General features: G+C 50.9%; 1 protein-coding gene across 1 annotated transcript in view; it reads right to left on the bottom strand.

Moving 5' to 3' along the window:
- Positions 1-22,450, bottom strand: part of ALK (ALK receptor tyrosine kinase) — a 655,077-nt gene that overhangs the window by 36,707 nt on the left and 595,920 nt on the right. The window contains exons 12-15 of the mRNA XM_044379628.3: positions 17,887-18,049; positions 7,809-7,959; positions 1,917-2,048; positions 1,029-1,173 (exon numbers count right to left, since the gene is read on the bottom strand). Coding sequence (XP_044235563.2) covers positions 1,029-1,173; positions 1,917-2,048; positions 7,809-7,959; positions 17,887-18,049 — 591 coding nt within the window. The remainder of the gene's footprint in view (positions 1-1,028; positions 1,174-1,916; positions 2,049-7,808; positions 7,960-17,886; positions 18,050-22,450) is intronic.

Here is a 22,450-nt window from a genome sequence, read left to right as displayed (position 1 = left end):
CCCTGATGCCGTGTCTGCCCTCCCTCCCCTGTGCCCGCCACTCTACCCTTGTGCCCTGCGGGGTTCCCGGCTCAGGGGGTTTCTGATCCCCTACTCTGTCTTACAGCTTTTTTTTTTTTTTAAAGATTTTATTTATTTATTTGACAGAAAGAGAGACAGCCAGCGAGAGAGGGAACACAAGCAGGGGGAGTGGGAGAGGAAGAAGCAGGCTCATAGCGGAGGAGCCTGATGTGGGGCTCGATCCCATAACGCTGGGATCACGCCCTGAGCCGAAGGCAGACGCTTAAACGCTGTGCCACCCAGGCGCCCCTGTCTTACAGCTTTTAAGCAAATGTATGGAAAAGAAAACAACCTGCAGGGGCACCAAGAATAGCGCTGGGTTGTCCTCACTGAGACCCCAACCCCTCTTTCTACGCTTCCTTCTCTCACTCGAAGGGAAGGTTGAGTGTTTGTTTAATTAACCTTGAAACTTAAATGCTTCTAAAGATCCTTGGTCTGATTGTGGAGAAAAGAAAATACAAAACTGAACTGCATTTTCCCTTCAGACATGGCTGGCTTCAGAGGAATCCGAATTCACACCCCCTTCAGTGTCTGTCTCTGATCTTTGTGTGGCTGGCTCTCACTCGCGAGCACGGATTGCCAGGCCAGACGTGCGAGCTGGTAGCCCAGGGCCTGGAGGCACCCACACAGGGACTAGGAGGCCTGACTCTGCCGGCACTTCTTCCATCGGCTCACGTCCAGCTGCATTTGAGGAAACCCAGGGAGGCTGGGCTGCCTGTCCCAGTGCAGCCACCTGTCTCCTGTGCTCCGTGACCTTTGCAATTCAAACCCCACATCAGCAAAGACGCCGCCAGGTCCACAAGCTGCGGCCCGCCCTTCCTCCCTCAACGTGGGTACCAGTATCCAGAGCTCCCAGCTTCTCAAGCACCAGCCGCGGAAACACAGGTGTGTGACGGCTCCCGGCCGAGCCCGAGCTCACGCAGTCTTGGGGGTCCATCCCAGGGAAGCGCAGGCTCGCGGCGCCTTACCTGCGGCTCCAGAGTTGCCGTTCAGCCCCAGAACCGAGGAGTTATTCTCCAGTCTCTCTGGGTGGAACGTGTCTGTCTTGGCCCCATAGGCCCTGCCGCCACCGCCGGCTGCAATGATCAGGGGCACTGGCACGCCATCCTTCATCTGCCCGGGGAGACGATCAGAGATTGAGAAAGCGGGCGGGGCTCCCACTCTGGGGACCCCTGAGCCACTGCTGTGTTTAAAGTGTCAGAGTGTTTGCTGGGCCGTGGTCTCAGGGCTCTGACCTCATGTTCCAGCAACCTATCTGCTCTCACCGCCCCCCTCCTCCAGCTCCTCTATCCGTCGGGGTTCAGTCAAAGACGATCTAAATATATGAATCTAGATCTAAATATATGAATATCAGCAGGTGGGATGGATCTTTTCCTGAAGCTTCTCACATTAGCCTCAGAGGACTGGGTGCTGGTGCTCAGAAGCTCGTCTCTCTGCTCCCTCTTTCCTCCCCACTCTCTGGGGTCTTGGCTCTGACCTCCACAACTTCATGATGAAGCCCTCAGCATCACTGTCCTGGTGGGAGGACCTAGCAAGAAGCCTTTGCCTGCTTCTGATCATGTCAGAAAAGCCCACCTTGGGACAGAGGAGGGCACCGTGGGACCCTCTGGAACTCTGCGGCAGGGACAGCAAGGCCTGCATGGGGACATCGAGATGATACGTCTGCAAGAGAAGAAGCTGCCTTTTTTTTGGACAGACAGGGACCCTACATCCCTCTGGGCCTTGCTTTGCTCATCTTTAGATGGGGCTAAGGACGCCTGAGGTGTTGCATTCCCAGAGCTGTCATGAGGATCTGACAGGACAGATCCGTGACACACACGAGTCACTGCCCATGGCAGCTGGGCAGCAGGCCTTACCTTAAACACGTACGTGGCTCCGCCTCCACCTCCACCCCCTCCTGCCCACTCATGCACACTCCTGTTCACACGGATCTCTTCTTCTATCACGTTGTTCTCACCAATGCACACTTTCTGGATTAATCGGTTTGTCTGTAGAAACAAAAAGTACCTCTCAGGTTGGTGCCCAAGGTTCTCTACTTCTCAGCAGACAGACCTTCTATGCTTCATGATAGGCTCTGATGACCTCTCAAATAGCTTACAGTTAAGTTGAAGATATCTATATATCTATAGATATATAGATATATATACATAGATATAGATATATGTTATGTATCTATAGATTGATAAACTGTCCCTATCTCGCTAGCTAGCTATCTAGCTATCTATCTACACACAGAGAGATAACTGTCACTAGAGAGTATTAGAGAAGGACCCTAAGGTAGCTTAGATAGAAAATGCATGCAAAGTTGGGGGACAACAAGCAACTTTGTTGCTGACTGGTAATCAAGGAGGACTGCCTGTAGGAGGTGGTGTTGGGCTTGGCATAGGGAGCTGGGCTTGGCATAGGGAGATTTTTTAAAACAGAGAATGGGGGAAAGTCAGGGCATTCCAGGAGAAGAGAGTAGCATGAGCCCAGAGAGAAAGAGGTGAGGGGGGGATTTGAGGGAAAGCATAAGGAGTCTCTTTGGTTCAGAAAAGTCCACTTTAGGACAGATAGATAGTCCAGGAGGACCTGTTAGGATCCTCTGGACTCTGAAGAGGGGATGACCAAGGCCCTAGGTAGGGAGGTAGGGCTGGAGGGAGTGTAAATGCGACAGGTAAGGACAGTCAGATAATGGCCAGAAGCCTTGAATACAATCAGACTTCATTCTCTAGGCAGTGGTGAGCCATTGAAGGTTGTTTGAGCAGTTGCAGTTCTGAAGTATCATGGGAGGAGAGCACAGCAGTGCCTGGCCAGGCTTGGATTTAGTCCCAGCCCATCTATGGGAAAATCATTTCTCCGGTTTGGACATCTCTTCCCTCCCATCTAAGGTCCCACTTCCTGCCTCCAGAAATCCCCTGACGCAGCCCTCCATGGAGCTCTCTGTGTCCATCACGGAGAACTGGGTGTGACCCCAGGAATCTGCAGACACCCTGGGTGTCTGAGGAGGAGGCGCTCAACCTCTCTGGGTGACTGAGGAGGAGGCGCTCAACCTCTCTGACCTCCAGGTGTGGAATGGGAGTGTAGATGCCGCAGGCTGTGTGGACGGAGGATCGTGTGTCCTGTGTTAGGGGCTGAATAGACAGCTGCTGTTATTTCACACGGTTCTGGTGTGGACCCAGGCATCCAGGAGTCCCTGGGGACGTGCAGGAAATCCCCCTGACACAGAATCCTGGAATCCCTGAATAAAGAGGACAATGCTTCAGGGAGAGCCAGCCTGCCTGCTGGGCACAAGAGCTAAGAAGAACGCTCCAAACATCCACCCGACTTCAGAGGAAAATGGCTTTTCTTTCACTTATTAGAAAAAAGGCCAATAAAACATCACGTTTCCATTGAACGCTGCTGTGTAACCAGCCAGTGGACACGGCAATTCATCTTGAGCCACTCCTTATGCTAAAGCACTCAGGGGTGCCTGCAATGAGTACTAGAGAAATTTCCAGATAAATAGCCAAGATGCAATTTGTTTTATGGCATTTTGGATTTAATGATGGAAATAATTTGATATTTTTTAGAGTGGATTTAGTGTGGGTGGAAGGTTCTGAATTGCTACTGTAGAGAGCTGACATTTCTCCTGTACGTGTGCGCAGTGCTGTCCAGAAGGGGGGTGGCGGGGGGGGGTGGGGAGTGCTGGGAGGAAACCCTGCTAACTGCTGCCTGGGGTGGGCGTGACATGCCAGGGCCATGCCCCAAGGGCTGAGCCCCGGGGGCAGGGGACCCAAATGTGGGCTGTCCGCTGGGCAGAGCAGAGCACAAAACACAGGGTCCAATCTGGCTTCTTGACTGACTGTGCTGGAGATTGGCTGAGCCATGTTGGGCAAGGCACCTCACTTCCCTGGACCTGCGTCCTCCTGTGCACATCGAGGGCTGTCCAGTCTGAACCAGTGGTACTAAGAAGGTCCATCCCCTCAGACCCTGCTCTCCTCCTCCTCTCTGTCCGGGGGGGGTGGTGTCCACCCTTTGGGGATGCCCTCTTCCTGGGAACAGAATCTGCAGATGGCTGGGATTGCAGGAGTGGGAAGGAGGGATCAGTTGGGCTGGGGAATGGCCTTTCTTCTAACGAGAGCCCAGACTCACGTCCATCCCCCGCCACACCCCTGGGCTTCTCCTTTAAATTGGGTGGGGGAGGGGTGCCTGGGTGGCTCAGTTGGTTAAGTGGCTGCCTTTGGCTTGGGTCATGATCCCAGGGTCCTGGGATCCAGACGCCCCATGGGGCTCCCTGCTCAGTGGGAGCCTGCTTCTCCCTCTCCTCCTGGCTTGTGCTCTCTCCGCTATCTGTCAGTATCGTCTCTGTCTCTCAAATAAATAAATAAATAAATAAATAAATAAATAAATAAATAAAATCTTAAAAAAAAAATCTGGTGGGGGAGGCGAAGAAGGGTGGATTCTCAGTCTGCCTCTTGCCGGATGTAGCAGCAGCGTTTGGCAGACTTGATCACATCTCCATGATAGACTTTCTTGGCCTGACTTCCAGGAGGCCACACCTTCTGGAATCTCCTCTGCCATCCATGGCTCCTTCCCCTCAGCTTTCTCTGCTCTTCTTTGCCCTGACCTCTACATGGTGGGGGTCCCTGGGGCTCAGCCCTTGGTCTTCCTCTTAATCAGTACTGCTCCCTAGTCAATCTCATCCTAGCTCGATTTTATGCTGACGTCTCCCAAATGTCTATCTCCGTTTAGACTTTGCTCCTCAAGTCCAGTGGCCCATCTCCGTTGGCTACCAGAAGTCTCTACCTGGCTGTCCACCAGACCTCTCCTAACCTCGTCCCCAAACCTGCTCCTTCCACAGCATTCCCAGCTCAGGTGACAGCAGTTCCTTTGTTCCCATGGCTCCTGTGTGCAGTTCTTGGAGTCATCCTTGATGCTTTCTTTGTCTCAGTTCTTCATCTAGTTGGGCAGGAAATCCTTTTTGATTTTGCATTCCAAATATGCCCAGAATTCAGCCCCTGTTGCCATCTTCATCCGAGCCACCATCATCTCTTGCCCGGATGAATGCAGTAACCACTGAATTCATCATGCTGACTCTTCCCTTGGTCCCAAGGGGGCTATCTGCTGTACAGAGGCCAGAGGGAGTCTTATAATGTACAAATCACAGCAGCTCCCTAACCCACCTTTAGGCTCAAAACCCTCCTATGGCTTAAAAATGTCCTGATGGTGGCCCGATCACCTCATCTCTCACCGACTCTCCCTCTTGCTCCCCCAACACACCCCAGCTGATCGAGAGTACGCCAGGCACTCTCCCACCTCAGCGCCCTGGCTTCTGCTTGGCTAGCATCCCCAGATATGCTCCTGGTTCGATCCCTTTCAGGACTCTGCTCAGCTGTCATTTGTTCAATAGGCTTCCCTCGACCACCCTCTCTACCATTGCAACCTGCCCTGCACACCTGACTCTTGTCACCCTACTTCCGTTCACTGGAACACATTCACTTCCAGGTGTTTTTATTGACTGATACTACTAGTCATTGTTCAACCCTCCTCCCCCAATGGGAATATTAGCTCCTTCAGAGCAAAGATCTTTCTTTTGTTTGTGGATATATCTCAAGTTGCTAGAACAGTGACTGGTGCATGGAAGGTACTTGATAGATATTTGCCGAATACATTTGAATGAATTGGGGGCTGTCTGGGTGAGGGCTGACCCCTCACAATTTTTGCCTTGTGAGTGATGGAAGTTGTACAATTTAACATCTAGGCCAGTGGTTTTGCTCCCCTGGGGACATCTGGCAATGTCTGGATACATTTGTGATCATTAATACTGGGGGATGCTCCTGGCATTGGGTGGATAGAGGCCAGGGACCCTGCTAGAGAGCCTACAGTGCCCATGACAGTCGCCCACAACAAAGACTCATTTGCTCCAAAATGTCAATAGTGCTGAAGTCAAGAAACCCATGCCACCAGACGAGGCTTGGGAGGAACTGGAGAAGCAGTAGCTGAAGGGTTTCCAGCGGCTGGAGCCCATCCCAGGCTCAGGTGTGGCCAGGCACAGAAGAAGAGCAACTTCACACAGATGTGAACCAGGAAAGCTGCCAAATCCCGCAGTTTAATTCATAGCGTGCACCCCATTCTCTAGGGGATCCTCTCTAGGCACCATTTTTCTGCCGAGAGAGGACTGGAGGTGCAGGTAGTGCCATAAAAGAGCTTTCTTTCTCTCTCTCCCACTGACTCCTGATGGGGGAGGTGTGGAGCCACAGGGAAGACCCATGACCCAGACCCCCACCCCTCCCCAACCCCATCCCTGCTATGCCCGGCCCCACCAGCAGGGGGTGTGGCTGAGAATGGGCTTCTTCGGAACTCTCCCTGTGCATTCCCGAAGTTTGAGAGCAAGTAGGTTGATTAATAAAATGATAAAGTGCAGCAGCCCCGAGGAACAAGTAGATTACAATTGAATTAAAAATAAAAAGGACTTGGTCCTGTGAAAAGACATAACTGATTACAATCCAATCAAGTAAAAGTCCCTTGCAGAAGTCAATGCAATCTTTCTGCTTAGATGAAAGAATTACATTAGCACTCAATACATTCCTGTGGAAATTACAGCAGCCTGTAACTTAATGACTTAATATATTATATCAGGTTCGAAAGTCCTGATTGTAGTTGCTAAATAAAAGTTGGAGTCCAGACATTTCTCATGTGCAAGGTTGCACCTGCGGAGCTGACTCCTGCCTGTTGCCTTGTTTAAACCCTGTCTGGTGGGGGTGGGGGATGGGTGCTGTGCTTTCCTCCTTGCTCCCAGACTGGGGCCCAGCTTTTAGGAGTACTGAGCTTATTCTGTGGAATTGTACTGCTTTCTGGGTCGTCCTTGTTCCCACATCAGTCCCCCGAGGCGACTCTTGAATAAACTCTTGGGGAAGGGGCCCTGGGTCCTGGGCGCTAGAACCCATCTCCGTGCCTTGGCCCCGCCCTGGGTGGAAGCTGGGCTTCAGGGGACAGTGGGGCCTGGCATCACGGTGTTGAATTCCTGCCAGGACAGCCCGCACCACCAGGGTCCTGTCTCCCCCAACACAGACAAGGGGCAAACAACTGGGATGCCCCAGGTCTCCACGGCTGCTGCTTTGTTAGTCTTCGAAGTCCCATTCTCCTGGCGATTTCAGATCACTACCGGCTTTCTCAAGGCCTGCTGTTGGAGCTCTCCTTGTCTGACAGGTGGATACCGCAATGGGATCAGACACCAGAATGACAGGCTGCCTCTGGGGCTGTAGACAATGGCAGTCTGGCTTGTCAATTGATGGCTTTAAGTGGGGAAGGGCATAGAAACCAAGGCCCAAGCAAGGGCGGAGCACGGCACAAGCAGGAGCCAGAGTCCCTACTCTTCTGTACTCTGGATTTTCTCCTCTGTAAAATGTCCTGTTTATGATAATAGGGCTAAAGACTATGGTGCCCCAGCAAGAAAGTTTAGGAGATGGGCTTTAGTTTGTAGTCTGCTGAGAAGAACAACCATTTGCCCATTCAAGGAGGATCTTTAGTTTTAAGGGTTACTCTTGAAACCCATGCCTCCACCTTGGTTCCTGTGGGGATGTGAAACCCCAACAGCCATACCACCCGCTTTCTCATACACCCAAATGGGCCTGGAAAAGGAGGGGTATTTGTAAGCAGAGTGAGGGGTGAGTCCTGCCAACTTTGAACGTGAGCTCCCAGAAGGAGGGTATCCAGGGTGATGCCCTCCGAGGGGCCGCCTGGGTCCTGGTGAGTGTGAAGGAGAGGTCCCTGCTCTGGGCACTTACGCTGGGGCAGGCGTCTTCCCCCTGTTGTCCAACTAGGATATACAGCATGTCGCCCTTCTCCAGGTTGAAGATGCCCAGCACAGACACGCCGTGGGACCGCATCATGGTGTTCTTCCCGCCTTTCCCACCAGCAGCTCCGTAGCCTGAGATGCTGCAACGGAACAAAGCACATGAAGACTGAGTCCCTTCCTGCCGACCCAGCAGCTCCCCGTGGGCTCAGCACACCACCATTGAGGTCCTGATGGTTCTCCCCCCACCACCTTGCATCAGCCCATGAAGTCGGAAAGGAGGTTTCCTCTCCCCACAGTCAGGAGAGGACGGTCTGGTTTATAGAGGGATAGGGAACTGCCTCATTCCCAGAGCCAGGAAGGTAAAGAACTAGTATGGGGTATAAGAGAGAAAGAGAGGGACAAAGAGAGAAGGAAGACAGGAAGAGTCTGTTCTGTTTTAATGGGGGGGGGTTGGGGTGATGATTTCCTGAATACCTGGAATGTCCCATTACAGTTTCTCTCCCCGTCTGAGATCAAAGGACTCATGTGACTTTAGACAAATGACTTAACTTTCCTTGGTCCACATCTGTAAAATGGGGACAATAAGCCAACCTAATGTCTAGCACATGTGTGCGTGAGATTAAAGGAATTAAGACTCGTAGTCATAGAATTGTGGCTGATATATAAGTTATTCCATAGTATTATATAATTATTACAACTTATATTATGTATTATTATTATTAATGGTGGAAGTAGCAGTAATTGACTGGGTACACAGTTTTCAAGATTCCTCCCCGGGTCTTGACACAAGGAAGTCCCACATGGAATGACCGAGGTGAGCAGTGTTTCTGAGTGCAGACTGTTTATTCCCATCCCACTAGTAACTCTTTCGAGAGCCATGTGTGTGCAGAAAACAACCAATCGTGATGAACAAAAACAGAGTGGGGGGGGGAGGGAAGCACAGGATTATTTCTGTGCCTCTTAGGTTGTTGAGATGGAAGAGGAGAATTCAATTGGCGAAACTCATCAGAAAAACAGCATGTCTTGAAGAGAGCGCCACACCAGTTACAAACGCCTCCCCAGAGGCCATGTGCAAGGGAAAGGGCCTTGGGAGGTTTTCATGTCCCCGTGTATTCAGATCCAAGGTCCTTTATGAAAAGCATTCGGGAAGAGATGCGAGGCGGTTTTGTACATGTGTGCATGTGGGGGCTTCTCCACCTGTAATTCTAGGAAATGGCCCACATTCCAAGTGTGCAAGGGGCCTCCTGGGGGCTCTCCCAAGGCAGAGCTAAGCCCCTCTGTGCAGAGAGAAGCCTGGAGGGCTGGCTGATTGCTAACGTGGCAGGAGAAGAACTGAGGTCTCCGTGGAATGCCATGGAGAGTCTCTGATGTCTGTCACCCTGTCGGTGACCAGACACTGATTGGAGCTCACTGAAAGCCGACGCGGTTTAAGGCTCTGTGCATGAGGGGAGACTTGGGGATGAGCTTCAGCCTTTCATGGGGCTTCCAAAGAAACTGGAGAGGCAGTTATAGTTATGAAAAGAGAAGTCTTACCCTGAGGGTGGATATATTAGGGAGGCAAAGAGGTTCTGGGGTTCTCTGACCAGAGTAGACCCTTTCCTAACTGGGTGTCCTCTTGGAATCCCAGCCTCTTCTGTAGTCAAAGAAGAACCGCATCTTCTTCTCTGAACTCACAGGGTAGCGGAGAGGTTCAGAATCAACAAGAGATCATGGGTGACAGCCCTGAGAAAGTGACAAATCTCCGCACAAAGTCAGGGCAGTCAGGTGTTCAGGGCTTGGGACAGGACTGTGACAGGCATGCCGCTGCTGGACATTGGGGACAGAAGTCTGAACTTGGCCTCACGGCAGAGATGATGGATGGGTAGGACTCTCACACAGGCAGAAAGTGATGGAGGAGAGGAGTCAGGCCTGTGTGAGCAGAAGTGAAGAGTCAGGAAAGCCGCTGGTCAGTGTGGCTGCAGCAGGTGGCTGGAGCGGGGCTGTGAGAGGATGTAGGTCTGCAGAGAGGGGCAGGGGCCAGTTCCTGAGCATCCTACAAGGTGGCAGGCATGAACGCATAGGACATCCCCCAGTAGCCATAAATAGTAGCTGTTAGTAATTCACTGGACAGATGAGGACACTGAGACTCAGAGGGACTCAGTAACTCACATGAGGCTACACAGCCAGTCATTGGCAGACCCCGCTCCAAGCCCCGATTCCCTCAAAAAGGCCATTTTCTTTCCCACATGCTGTTGCAAGGCTTTTCTGGATGCACGGAGAGGGTGGTCCGAGACGCTACTGGCCCATCCTTGCTCCTGACTCATTAGAAAGGGAGAAGGTGCCCAGGACTATTAAAAGTCCGAGGGAAAAGGGAGGCTTTTCAGGTGACAGGAAAGCAGCAGGATTATTTAGCTCAGGGAAGGGAAGCCTGGGGCAGGGGTGGGTGGAGCTGGGGTTCTAGGGATGGTCTGCACAGAATCTAGAGAGAGCATGTGGTCGGGCCCCCCGCCTTGGTTCTGCCCACTACTCCATGTTTCCAGGGCTTCATCAGGTTGTAGAGAAAATTCTTTCAACCTGAAGGTGTTCTTTGCTTGGAGAACTGCTACCCGAGACAGAGACCTTGTCCTGCCCACTTGTGCTATGGCTGAGCGGTAAGCTATACCCTGCTCAGCCCTTCCTGAATCATTTGCATAGTCATTTGCATCAATCTGCATACATTATGAATCATTCTGAACTCTTGCACATGATTAAATTTAGCCAAATTATTATATTTTAGAAGTTGTTTGCTCCTGCCTCCTTTTTCCTCCCTAGCCCTTCTTTCCTATTTCTCCTGCCCCCCCCCCCCAGATATGAACCCCAGTCCCCCAGCCCCATCTAGGTCTAGACCTAGCTCTTGGCAATGAGGTGGGATGCAAAGAGGGCCGAGTTCTGAGTCACACACTGGGCGCTCTGCTGGCTGTGTGACTTGGGGCAAACTGGTTAACCTCTAGGAGCTTCAGCTTGCCTGAGAAGAGAGAAAATGAGGACAAGGACCCCTGCCCTCATGGGGAGAAGTAATGGATTTGAAAAGACTGCATGAGGATGCCAAGTGCAAGGTAGGACTCTAGGCTGGGTTGGCTCCATAGAGTAGAGAGCAGAGCTTGGCCACCAGCTGTCAACAGCCGGATTTTACTTTCCTGTGTTGGCCTCAGCTCCACATTTCCGCCCTGGACTAGGGACTGGCTTAAAACCAGGGGAGCAGGTGACTGCCTGCCTGGACTAATTGTAGGAGAAGCAGCGCCTCCCTCGTCAGCCCTCCGACATCCCACCGTAGAGCTGCACTCCTTTGGAAGCTTCTAGTCGCTACTTACAATGCTCATCGCTGGAGTGGGCTGTGCCACAAGGAGACAAGCATGGGCTTGAATACAGACAGACCTGGATCCAAATCCAAGCTGTTGTTCAAGGCCCTGGAGTGGGTGAGGGACATCCCTCCCAGGTGGGGACCCCGCACCTGGCCGACCTGGAGAGCAGGCGCCTTCTTAAATTTTGTGCCTGAGGGCACCTTGCTTACCTCTCCTGGTCCTGGCCCCAGGCAGTGTTACTCATTAGCTGTGTAACCTTTGGGTGGGTCATTTACCCCCTTTGAGCTCCAGTTAGTTTCCCTATCCACAAAAGGGAGATGATAGTATCTACCTTGAAAAATTGTTCTGATCATTAAATAAGATAATACCTATAAGGGACCTAATTCAGTGCCTGGAGGGCAGTCAGTGAGCAACATAGTAGCTGCTGTTCTGATGCACCCCGGTGGGTGAGCCTGTCCCTTCTGCTTCCGGGGGTGACTTCTGGGAGGGGGAAGCAAGTGAGTGAACGAGCCCCGGATTTCTAGAGAATGGGGCAGCAGGTGGAGTGGGGCATGGCCAGAGGAGCCTGGGGTCAAGGCTGTGGGTTTCACCCAGGAGCCACCTCTGTAGGGAACCGGTGGGGGCACAGGCAGGCTTGGCCCTTCGGAAGACCCCCCCCCCCCAACCCAGTCCTAGGAATCATGTCACACATAACCTCAGCCCGGCTCTCTGCAGCGGCTCCCCATCCCTTGTAAACAATTTATTTTTGATGGTTGACGAATGACAACAAATTAATATAGCTGCCACTCATGTGGGGAAAATGACTTGCAGTGCTTCCAATTTACTGGAAATTACAAGATACTGTTCTTGACGAGTTGATGCTGTAATTTTTTTTTTTTGTTTTGTTTTGTCTTTCCTCATCTCAATCCATGCCCCCTGGTCAGAATGGATGTTTATTGGGTTTGCGTTTTGTATTATTGACTGTGAGCCATTGTTACCTGATGTAATTGAGTTGTGAATCTTTTTAAAATAAAGAATTAGCAGCAAATCAAAGTGGCTGCCTGCCGGATCCTGAGATGCGAGCGCGCTAGTGTGCGGCATGGTGGCCTGTCAGTGCCACCTTTCTGCGGGGACACTGGTGGGGGCCAACCCCACTTGGAGATATATGAAGCACCTCATTCCTCTCACCCCACTCTGGGCTGTGCCTCTACTTCCCAGGGGGACCTTGGGTGAGTCCTTTCTCTCTTTTGCATCTTGGTTTTCTCTGCGGCAAAATCGGGGTAGGGAGATCTGCCGTGCCCATCCCAGCCCTCAGGGTGTAAGGGCTCGGTCCGTGGGAAATTTCTGTTTCCATGTATCGCTGCATTATCTAGATGGCTCATTTGAGCCATCAGGAGACACTGCTGGGGGTAGCGGTAAAGGGCAAGTAGAGGAGGCACGCGCTTCTCCGCTTCTCGCAGCCCCAGTTCTGTTCTGGATTGCTCCGGTGAGCAAGGCTCATGGTTCACTTCTTCCTCCACCCTTCCTGACCAGCGCAGCCCTACGTGCCTGGAAATGTCAGTGCTCGAAGGGATCTCAGTAACCTCTCTCGACAACCGCTCCCTCTACAGAGAGGGCCACTGGAGAGAAGGGAAAGCACACTGTCAAGGTCACATGATGTCACTGGTGGAATTTGGACCCAAACACCATCCTGCCTGCAGCCCATCAATCTTTGCGTAATCTCCCTGCCTCCGACTTTCCCTGCTCTGTGCTCCTCGTGGCGATGGCTATCGGCACAATTACTCTGGCAATTGATCATGCCTGTGACTCTCTTCTGCAATTGTCTAGAACTTCATTGGCGCTGTGGACTGTTAATTTAACTTTTCTGCCCTGCAGTCTTTGCAAAGATGGTGAGAGGCTCCAGAGTCTCAGTCCTCTCGGCAGGTCCTGAACGCCTAGTCAGGGACCGGCACGCAGTAGGAGATCCAGGACTGTGGCTGGACTGGGGTGAATGACGGTGTCATCCAGCTGTGCACACCGGTCCTTGGAGCCAGGTGAGGAAATGAGTGTCAGTGGTGGAGACCATCAGGAACAGCCATGGCCCAGGTCAGCCGGCAGGATTTGCTGGCTCCAGCTGGGATCCAGGACCTCTTGTACATTATGTCTGAGGAACGAGTGAACCATGAGAGAACTGCCATCAGGAGCTGTGGGCCATGCTTGACAAATGTTTTTATAAATGATCTGTGCGTGTGGCGGTGGGGCAGGGGAGGACGGAGGGCTAGGAGGGATGCTGAGCCCTAGAGAAGCAGGAAGGCAGGCAGAGGGGAGAAAGGGAGGGATGGACCGGAGAGGGAGGCAGAAGAGTGAGAGGGGCCTACTCAGTGAGCACTGTGTGGGGGTACATCACACAGAGTCACATGAAATCCCCAGCAGTCTGTCTCTGCTCCATGGCGGGGAGGAGCCCCCCACCTGCCCCAGCATCCATGCCCTTTTGGGGCCCCACTTCAGCCACCACCCTCATGGGCACACACTAGACATTGTCACTCAGAGCCATGACCCAGAAGTCTCCCTTCATCAGTGTCACTCTGGCTGTTGCCCTAATCCTTGCCTGTCCTTCTCAGTCAAGCTCCTTGAGATGGCAGCTGTCACTCACTGTCCTGCCTCCTCAGCCCCCAAGCATGGGCTGTCACCTGGCTTCTGCCTCCTCCCCCAGTCCTGCAGTCATGCGGATTCCACCTCCCAAACACTTCTTGACCCCGTTGGGCCCCTCCCTGTGCCGTCTCCCTGCCCCTGGCTTAGCTCTTCAGGGCTCCACGCCATCAGCCTTTCCCTCCACTGTCCCTGCCTCCAGACTTGCTTGTCCCCCAAGCCAGCGCCAGGGGGAGCTAACGGCATTCGGGTTGTGATGTGAGGCTCCAGCCCCAGGGGCTCCTTCCTCCCCTCTTCTTTGTGGACAACTCTATCACCTTCAAGACTGAACTCAAGCTCTGTCTCCCTGTGGAAGCTGTTCATGAGCTCAGGCCCTTCCCCAGCCTCTGAGACAGTACTTTCTACACCACACCGAAATGCTTTGTTTCTGGGTCCAACACCCCCATTGGCTGGGGCTCCTCCTGGGCAGAGAGTGGGCCTTGTGCACCTTTCTATACTTAGTGGCAGGCAGTGTTCTAATATGTGCTGAACGCGGGCCACAGAGATTTGGGAAGCAGGAGGGGAGCAGGTCTGGACACCAGGACATATGTACTTGGAGGGAGTGAGATCATCCCTGTTTTGACAGAGGAACTGGCAAATCCAGGGGAAGGGGACGCCCAAGGCAGGAAAGCAGGGGTCTGGGGGCGATGGGGATTTAGGTGTTGTCCCTGAATCCCCCTCCCCCTCAAGCCTGCTGTTTCCTGCCCCTAGCCTCTTCTTCCTCTCCCTCTTTTTGGGTTTCTTCCTTCGTAGTGGTAGGCAAAGGACTAGAGGGTAGGAGATGGGCCCAGGATAACTGACGAGACAAGCGCACACTTTTACCTCTGTGCATGCGTGAGGAAGCCCCAGGCAATGATGGCCCCACCTTGGCATACAGTAGGCACGTGGTGTCACCTCTCTTTCCTTCACCTCTCTGATCGGTAGTAAAGAGTCAGCTGGAAAAATAATGGTGCCCGGCCTCAGGCAGCAGCCAGACAGCGCTAGCTGAGCACTCAGGGTCTTCCAGGAACAGGGGGACAGCAGAAGCAATTCTCCCACCCTCTCTCACCTTTTTCTCACCTCTTGAGAAAACATGATGTGTCCCATGTCTTTCTCACGAGATGAACTGCACTCACTAAGCAAGAATTAGTCAATATGCAGAAAATGTTTTCCAGAAAGAGGGCACCTGACTTGTCAACATGGATATTTTGACTCAGGGACATGTTGATGGGGTCTACAAAGCAAATCATTAAATGGTCTGTGTCTTTGATACTAAATTATATGATCAATATACATTACTGTCCAAGCTCTGAGCCTCCTCCAGGGTCAAGGTCGGAAATACCCATTATAATCTTTGAAGGGTTAAAAAACCCCAAGGTTTCAAAAACAACAACAAAACCCCAACGTTTTTCAGTTTTAACTCTTTTCCTTTTTGATATGGTGTTATCTCAGGCCAGTTTTTAAAAAGTCCTACGGATCAAAATGTCCCCTTTGGCAATTTGGACATGTTGACGTGTCCTGCTTCGACAGCAAGACGGCTCCTTGTCCCCGTTTCCAATGAGTGTTCACCAGGCAATGCTGGGGGCCAAAAGCTCGGCTCAATATTCCAGAGAGAGAGAAACAGTTCCCCGATTTGGGTTGGGGGTCTATCAGGGAGGTGTGGCAATACGTGGCCATTCACGCAGATCAGAAACCTGGCTAGACTTAGATGTGGCTGTGATTAATAAAAAGGGGGGAATGAATTAATTATTATTTAATAAGCACAGTCTGTCTGCCAGGCGAGATCTTTGGAAACATGGGGCCTATGTGAAGAAGTCAGAAAAAAGTTCTTGGAAACAGAGAAGTCAGGAAGTAGTCTCTGTGGGATCAGTCTGTTCCTGGAGATGCTTCCGGCCGCTTCCTGCTGCCTGAGGCTCCCACTGCTCCCACTGGTTTCTCTGCCCGCGGGCCAGGGAAAACTCAGTGCGAGTGGACGTGGTGGGAGGCACTCGCACGTCATCTTTGCCACCTGCTGGGCAGATGTTAGCAACCCCCACTCCCTGCCTTTTACAGACTGGGGAACAGAGTCCCAAGGGATTAAATGACCTGCCCGAGTTTGGAAGTGGGTCTGATTCACACTGTCTCGGGGGAATGCAGCCCAAGAGTAACCCCATTCGTGGCACCTCCCATTTGTGGACCTTTGTGGGAGGGGCAGTAAGGGACTTCCAGCCAGGCTGACTCGGGAGCTGCCCTGGACGGGGATGGGGTAGTGGGTCTTGCTGGGTGTTTACTGTTGAGGTCTCTGTCTGCCTCCCAGCTCCTCTGCTCTCTCCTTACATTGCTTCTTATACACAGGGATCTGCACCCAGGGCTGGGCTGGCCAGTGTCCCTGCAGGTGGTGGGGCCTCCCCTCCCAGGCTTTCATTTCCAGAGGCTTCCTGGAGGTGGGTGGTGCTTGACTGCTAGGCCTACTTCCCTTTCTTGCTCCTCCGGCCCCCACATGCCTCTCAGAGTCCAGGTGTGGGCTTTAGTGGAAAGAACTTGCAGACTTTGAGCCAGAGGACCCTGGGTTTACTGGTTATGTGGTCTTTGATCTATTGCTAAGCTGCTGACTTCAGTTTCCCCCTATGGAAATGAGGGAATATCAATAATAGTAATGACATCTGCCTCACTGCTAAAAGGGGGAGATACTTGGTGAGCCCTCAGCAAACGTTCATCCCCATCTCTCTGGTACGGTGGGTGACCCAGGGAACCTCAGCCATGCACAAAGGGGAGACCTGGCCTGCTCATCGTGGCAGGTCCAGGGGCGGCTGCGTGTCTTCGACCCTTTACTGTGGATGTGTGGGACCTAGAGCAGCTAATCTGATTGCAGCCAAACCTTGTTACCGCATTCCTGCCCAGGATGTCATTTAAAAAGCACTTAGGGCTTTCCCCGAAATGCATTTACATTGAGGTCCCAGGGGTGGGGCTGCACAGAAAACAGGGCAACTTGAGATGCTCCTTTCCTTCCCGGGGGGGGGGCTGAGGATGTGCTGGGGCTGGGGGCTGAGAAAGGGGAAAGAGCGCTCACTTCCCACTGCGTTCAGCCTCTGGGGGCATTTGCATCAACAATGTCATGATTATATTGCTTCCTGTTTAGGCCACTGTTCGCTGTGGAAGGAGCCTCCGACTCAGAAGTCTGGGGTTGGAGGTGATATCTGGACTGTGTGTCTGTGGGGAGGCTCCCAACTCTCTGAGCCTCAGTTTCCTCATGTGTCAAAAAGACTGCAGCGCTGGCCTTGTCCACACAGCTGTGGGAAGACTACACACAAGGGTTCAACCTAATTCAGTCACTCTCGGGGGCTGTATCAACACCACCTGGGAACAGGCTGGAAATTCATATTCTCAGTGAATGAATGAATGACTACAACCAGCACGATGAGGACCGCTTGTCTCCCTTCCCATCCTGGACCCAATAAATGCCAATATTTTGTCATATTTGCTTCATTCATATAAAATGTTCAGCATAAAAATTTTCTTAATCATATTCTTGGACCCCTCTCCAGACCCACAAAATCAGACACTCCGAGAGTGTGGCCCGTGATCTGCATTGGCCAGCCGTCTAGTCATTTTGATGGTTGAGAACCACTGGTCTGAGCCTTGCCGTCAGCTTCACTTACTGGCCAAGTGGCCCGTTGCATCAGGCCTGCCTCCAGCCTGGCCTTGCTCTGGTGGACTGCTGTGCGGTTGGGGTTGGGTGTGGGACAAGGGTAGGCTCAAGGGTAAGACATCATCTTTCGTATACATTGTACGTTTGTTTCCCAAACATTTTACATGCGCCAACTCGTGTGAACAGCATCAAGTAATATTCAAAGATTCCACTATAATGATAATTATTAGTAATAAAGAATGTTCTGAAGCTAGCTCATGCATGTATATCATCTCCACAAATAGTCTGTGGGCTCCTTGAGGACAGAGGACACATCTTCGTTGCCATATCACATTATCCGCCATCTCCAGCCCTTATACCTCACTATGGGCCACAGTCTGTGGCCTCTGGGCCTCGGTGTGCCTAGGCACCTTGAGGGCATGCACCTACAGGAAGCGCCCCATCATTTTCAGAAGGGTAGATTGCCCCTTGTCCTTCCCCTCCCCCATACGCACCTGTAGGTGTCGGTGGCTGGCACCTTCCAGGTCTGGATGCCTTTCAGGGGGCCCTCGCTCCCCACCACCACGCTCAGGTTGGAATTCCGGTAGGCGTTGTTACACTGGGCCTGTGTGGGGCCATGGGGCCCGCTGGCCCCGCACGTGGTGAACAGCCAGTGAACTGCAGCACAAGAGGAAAGGCAATCACTCACTTGGCCTGGCCGTCCCTCCTCCATAGGCTTCCCTGGGCTGCCTCTGAGCTGTCCACCCCACGGCCCCAAATCCATGTTCCAAGGTGGCGCCAAGGCCAGGGCAAGAAACACCAATCAGCCATTCACACTGGAAACGTCTGTTGAGGATCTACTCTGTGCCAGGCCCTGGGTCAGGTATGAGGGGAGAGACCCAGATGGAGCTGCCTGATTTGGCCTTGAGAAGCTTACAGCCTACTGAAGGAGTCCAAAAGGGGTGCAACCACCTACAACACATGACGATAAAGAAAAAAAAAAGACCTTCCGAGGGTCTTGCTAACACGGCACTGTAAGAGTCATCAGGAGGGAGCGAAGACCCCCTTCAGGTAAAACAGGCATGGGCAGTGGCTGGGCCCTCTCTTTGGTTCTCACCGAGTCTGGCACAGCGCTGGGCAAACGACAGGTGCTCAATATATGCGACTGGGACTGCACTGAACCTGCTCCCAAAGGTTGGACATATGCATATAAGATTTTCTTTGCTTGGAGAAGCTCAAAAGAGTAAACTGGACATAGAGTCAGCTCCATGACCCCCCTCCATCCCCATTGGCCCAGGGACCCAGAATGATGGTGGGAGCAGGAAACCTTGAACTCTTGGCTAGTGGTTTGTCCATCTGTCAGGCCCTCAACAGGGCTCAGCCTCCTTCTTTACAACTGAGTCAGGTTCGTAAACATGGTGAAAGTGGCTTTTGGGCTCTCTATGCAATAGAAAGTATAAAAAATGGGAAAACAGGTCACATTTGTCTCTGGTGCATGCTCTCCTTTTTTAAGCCCCTTACCTAGAGCACCCAGTGTCCTTATGTGGTCTTCTAGGGGTGGCTCAGGATCATTTAGCAAACCCCATCCCTCCACTGCCACTGGGCCATTTCCTTTGAAACTTCCGATCTTTGACCCAGGCTGGGTCTCGAGGAACTGTCAGATTTCATGTTGGCCAGAATTCTAACATTTTTACAACCTATAACAACTTCTTAAAAATGTGATCATGATAAATTACTTTTACTTAAAATATAAAAATCTCATGATAAGATTGAAGAAATTATTTCCCTCTAACATGATCAAGTCAAATTCTACCTATAGAAAATTATGGAAAAATTAATTTGATATACATAGTTTTGCTCACTAAAACGTTAAAGTGAAAAATTTCTGAAGACTTTCAACTAATTAAATGATGTGGAAATGAAAGCTAAATTTGGGTTGCTAATTACAAGCAATCAGATTGAGATTGCACTGGGTGGTTTTGACAATCTGAAAACTTGGCCAGTGTGGTGGGCTTTTGTGATACTGCCCTGACCCAAGGTCAGGAGACCGAAGTTCTAGTTGGGATGCCAACGCATGCAGCTACTCAACACTGTGTATTCAATGCTTTTCTTGGCTGCCTTCACTTTTTTGAAATGAAGATGTTGATTTCTACTTGGTTTCTGAAGGTCATTTCAAGGGCAAGAAGGTGATGAATCCTTTCATGTTTGGTGTGAATGGTTGATTGTTAATTTTCTGATTCTTTTGTATTCTAAAGGGAGTAACCTGTTATTTCAAAGAGCTAACTCTTTGAATACTGAGGGCATCTCCAGCACCCAAATCCTAAGTGTGGGCTGTGCCCAAGTGGTGAATGGAAAAGGACACAGGTTTAGGGGCAGCTTTATCAATTGTTGGTTGTGGGACCTTGATAGAGCTCCTTAGTCTGTAAAAGGGGCTGGATTGGCATGAGGACTAAAGGAAGCAAGGGATGTGAAAGGTCTTTGTAAAGTCCAAAGCTTAAAAATATGAGCTGTGTCAATGATTCCTGCCTACCCCCAGGGCAGGTGCTATTGTTCTTGACAATGGGAAGTGCGGCCAGGGGAGCTTCTGTGAATACGGATCCTTCCCTAGCAGCACCCAGGGAGCTGGGGATGGGAATGGGGTCAGAGAGAAAAAGATAATCCTGGAAAGGGAGTTGAAAAATCCACTTGCTCCATATGGTCTCCAGCTCTTTGAAGCCTGTTCTCAGATCCAGTGTGTGCCTAAAGCAAGCAGCCTGGGTTTGGGGACAGCCTTCTCAATCTGGGGTAGCAGCATGACAATGCATGCAGTTAATTCAGTCCTGGAAATGAAAGAATATATATCTGGGTTTTCTTTCTTTCTTTTTTCCTCAAGAGTGTGCTGAGGAAGAGAGTGGAAGGTGTGGGCGTGGCACCCTACCTGAGCATCTCCTCTTCCGTGGGACCCACTTCTAACTTCAGTCTCGGTTAACATTGCTCTCAATGTTCTGAGACATTCCCAGAGAGGCTGGGGTTCTTCTTCTTGACCAGGTAGGGCATTTGGTGAGGTAGGAAGAGAAGCATGGGCTTTGGATCTGCATGGGCTAACTTTTCCTATCCTGAATTTTGCTCCTGACCAGCTATGATACTCGGGGTAAATCATATACCTCTCTAAGCCTCAGTTTCCTAATCTGAACAAACCAAGATTAGACTTAGTGAGACTACCGAATGATGACCTAAGCAAAGTGCATAGAAGAACATTTGGCATTAGAGATGCATAATGAATACAGTTTAAAATTGCATAAGTTTCTCTTCAGTTTCTTACTGTGGGAAACAGAGACACCCAATCTCAAGATTTATGTTCCCCATTCCATAAAAGGAGGGACACTGGGGCTGTTTCACAATAAAGGGATCAGTTTTTTCCCAACTCAGTGAACATATATTAGTCTCAGGTGGTTTCTATACACAAAATTTTGTTTTTATTTTCAGTGATTTCTGATGGAAAGGTCCAGAGAGAAAATTCTTTCTAGAGTGAATTCCATGGGAATAGGATTGCCATCCCAGGTCAGATCCATGATTTATACAGCTAGAATTCTCTTGCTTTCAGCAGCCTTCCAGGCATGGTGGTCCTCCCTGCTCCCTCAGACAGCCCTGACCCTCATAAATCTGCCCAGACTTGCTTGGAATCAATTTATGTTTCCCACCAGCTTTAGCTTTTAGGGGTATGGGGTTTCTGAGTTCATTGCCCATTGTTTAAGGGCTGTCCTGCTTCTTATGTGTGTGGGCTTGTCTTGCTCGAGCTTCATCCTGTTGGTTCCCTTTGCTCATTCTGTCCGGAATCCGACATCATCGAATGTCACGGCAAGATGGGACCTTGGAGATCACTGAATTCAGTGGTCCCCCAACCACCTGAGGACCTTAAAAACTATGAATTTCAGAGCCCTGGAGATTCCGATTAGTAGATACTAGGTTGGGTGATGGTTGGGAGAGGACAATACTTTCATTTTGTAAAAATAGGAGAATCAACCAGATTTGTGAACTAAGTCCTATGGACTTCATTGTTAAAATGGAGAAAGAACATTCTAGAGAAGGGAGGAGACTTTTCTGAGTAAATCAGCCTTAGAGAAGGAACTAGAAATTGGGGGCTCTTCTTTCTCTGTCCAAAGATCCTTTGGTGGTGATCAAGCTCTTCCCAGCTTCCTATCCTGAAGACTTCTAGCCTTTTCATATTGTCCCTACATGAGTCCCTGATCCTGTGTCTTTCCTAGCACTTTAATGCTAGAATCTGTTTTTCAAGATAAGGTTACCAGAACCATGTGTTCTTGTGGCTTTGTATAAGGGGACAGGGAAAATTGCTATTCTGCTTTATTTCTGGTGTCCCTCTAAAGTGCCTAACACAATGTTGGCCCCCCTCAACTGAGCACTGGGTTAAGGCTTTTTGGGAGAAGACTATAATAATTTCCAGATCCTTGCTTGAGAGGTGGGTTCATGGATGTAAATGGAAATTACTGCTGCTCTGAGCCTGGTGGTATTAACTGCCATAGGCCTAGGAGGGCCCCAGAGGAGGCTTCTGGAAGGGGACCCTGGGAGCAGGAAGGGTCCGGCAGAACGTCAGGCAGGATATCCAGGCATGAGATCAGTTCTAAGCTAAGGCAGATAGAGTTATAACCATGAGAGGGTAGGCAAACACTAGGTTGATTTTCGGAAATGTCTCTGGGGGTGGAAAGTATTGGATACAACCTTACAGATCAAAGCAGGCAGGTCAGAACCTGAGAGGCAGGAGAATTAGTGACAGTAGTCCCAGGGGCAGGAGAAGTCAAGGTGAGCTTTGATCTCCGGGTAGAAGCCATTTGTTTCCTAACTTGTTTTATGCTTCCTTCTGTGTGTGTGTCGGGCAGGAAGGGCTGAACCTCAGACACCTGAGAAGTAAACTCCTTTCACGAAAGGCAAAAACCTCTCAATATAGAATGTGCACATAATATGAGGATTTTGGTCATGACTTTATTTAATGGTATTAAATAAAGACACCGTGATGTTATGTTTGTATTAAATTTAAAAATCATGAAATTCAAGTTCAGAGAAGCCAAGTGACTGGCCTGTGGT

This window comes from Ursus arctos, unplaced genomic scaffold (genome assembly GCF_023065955.2).
Source record: "Ursus arctos isolate Adak ecotype North America unplaced genomic scaffold, UrsArc2.0 scaffold_8, whole genome shotgun sequence".
NCBI lineage: Eukaryota > Metazoa > Chordata > Mammalia > Carnivora > Ursidae > Ursus > Ursus arctos.
This window is presented reverse-complemented; position numbering and strand designations above follow the sequence as displayed.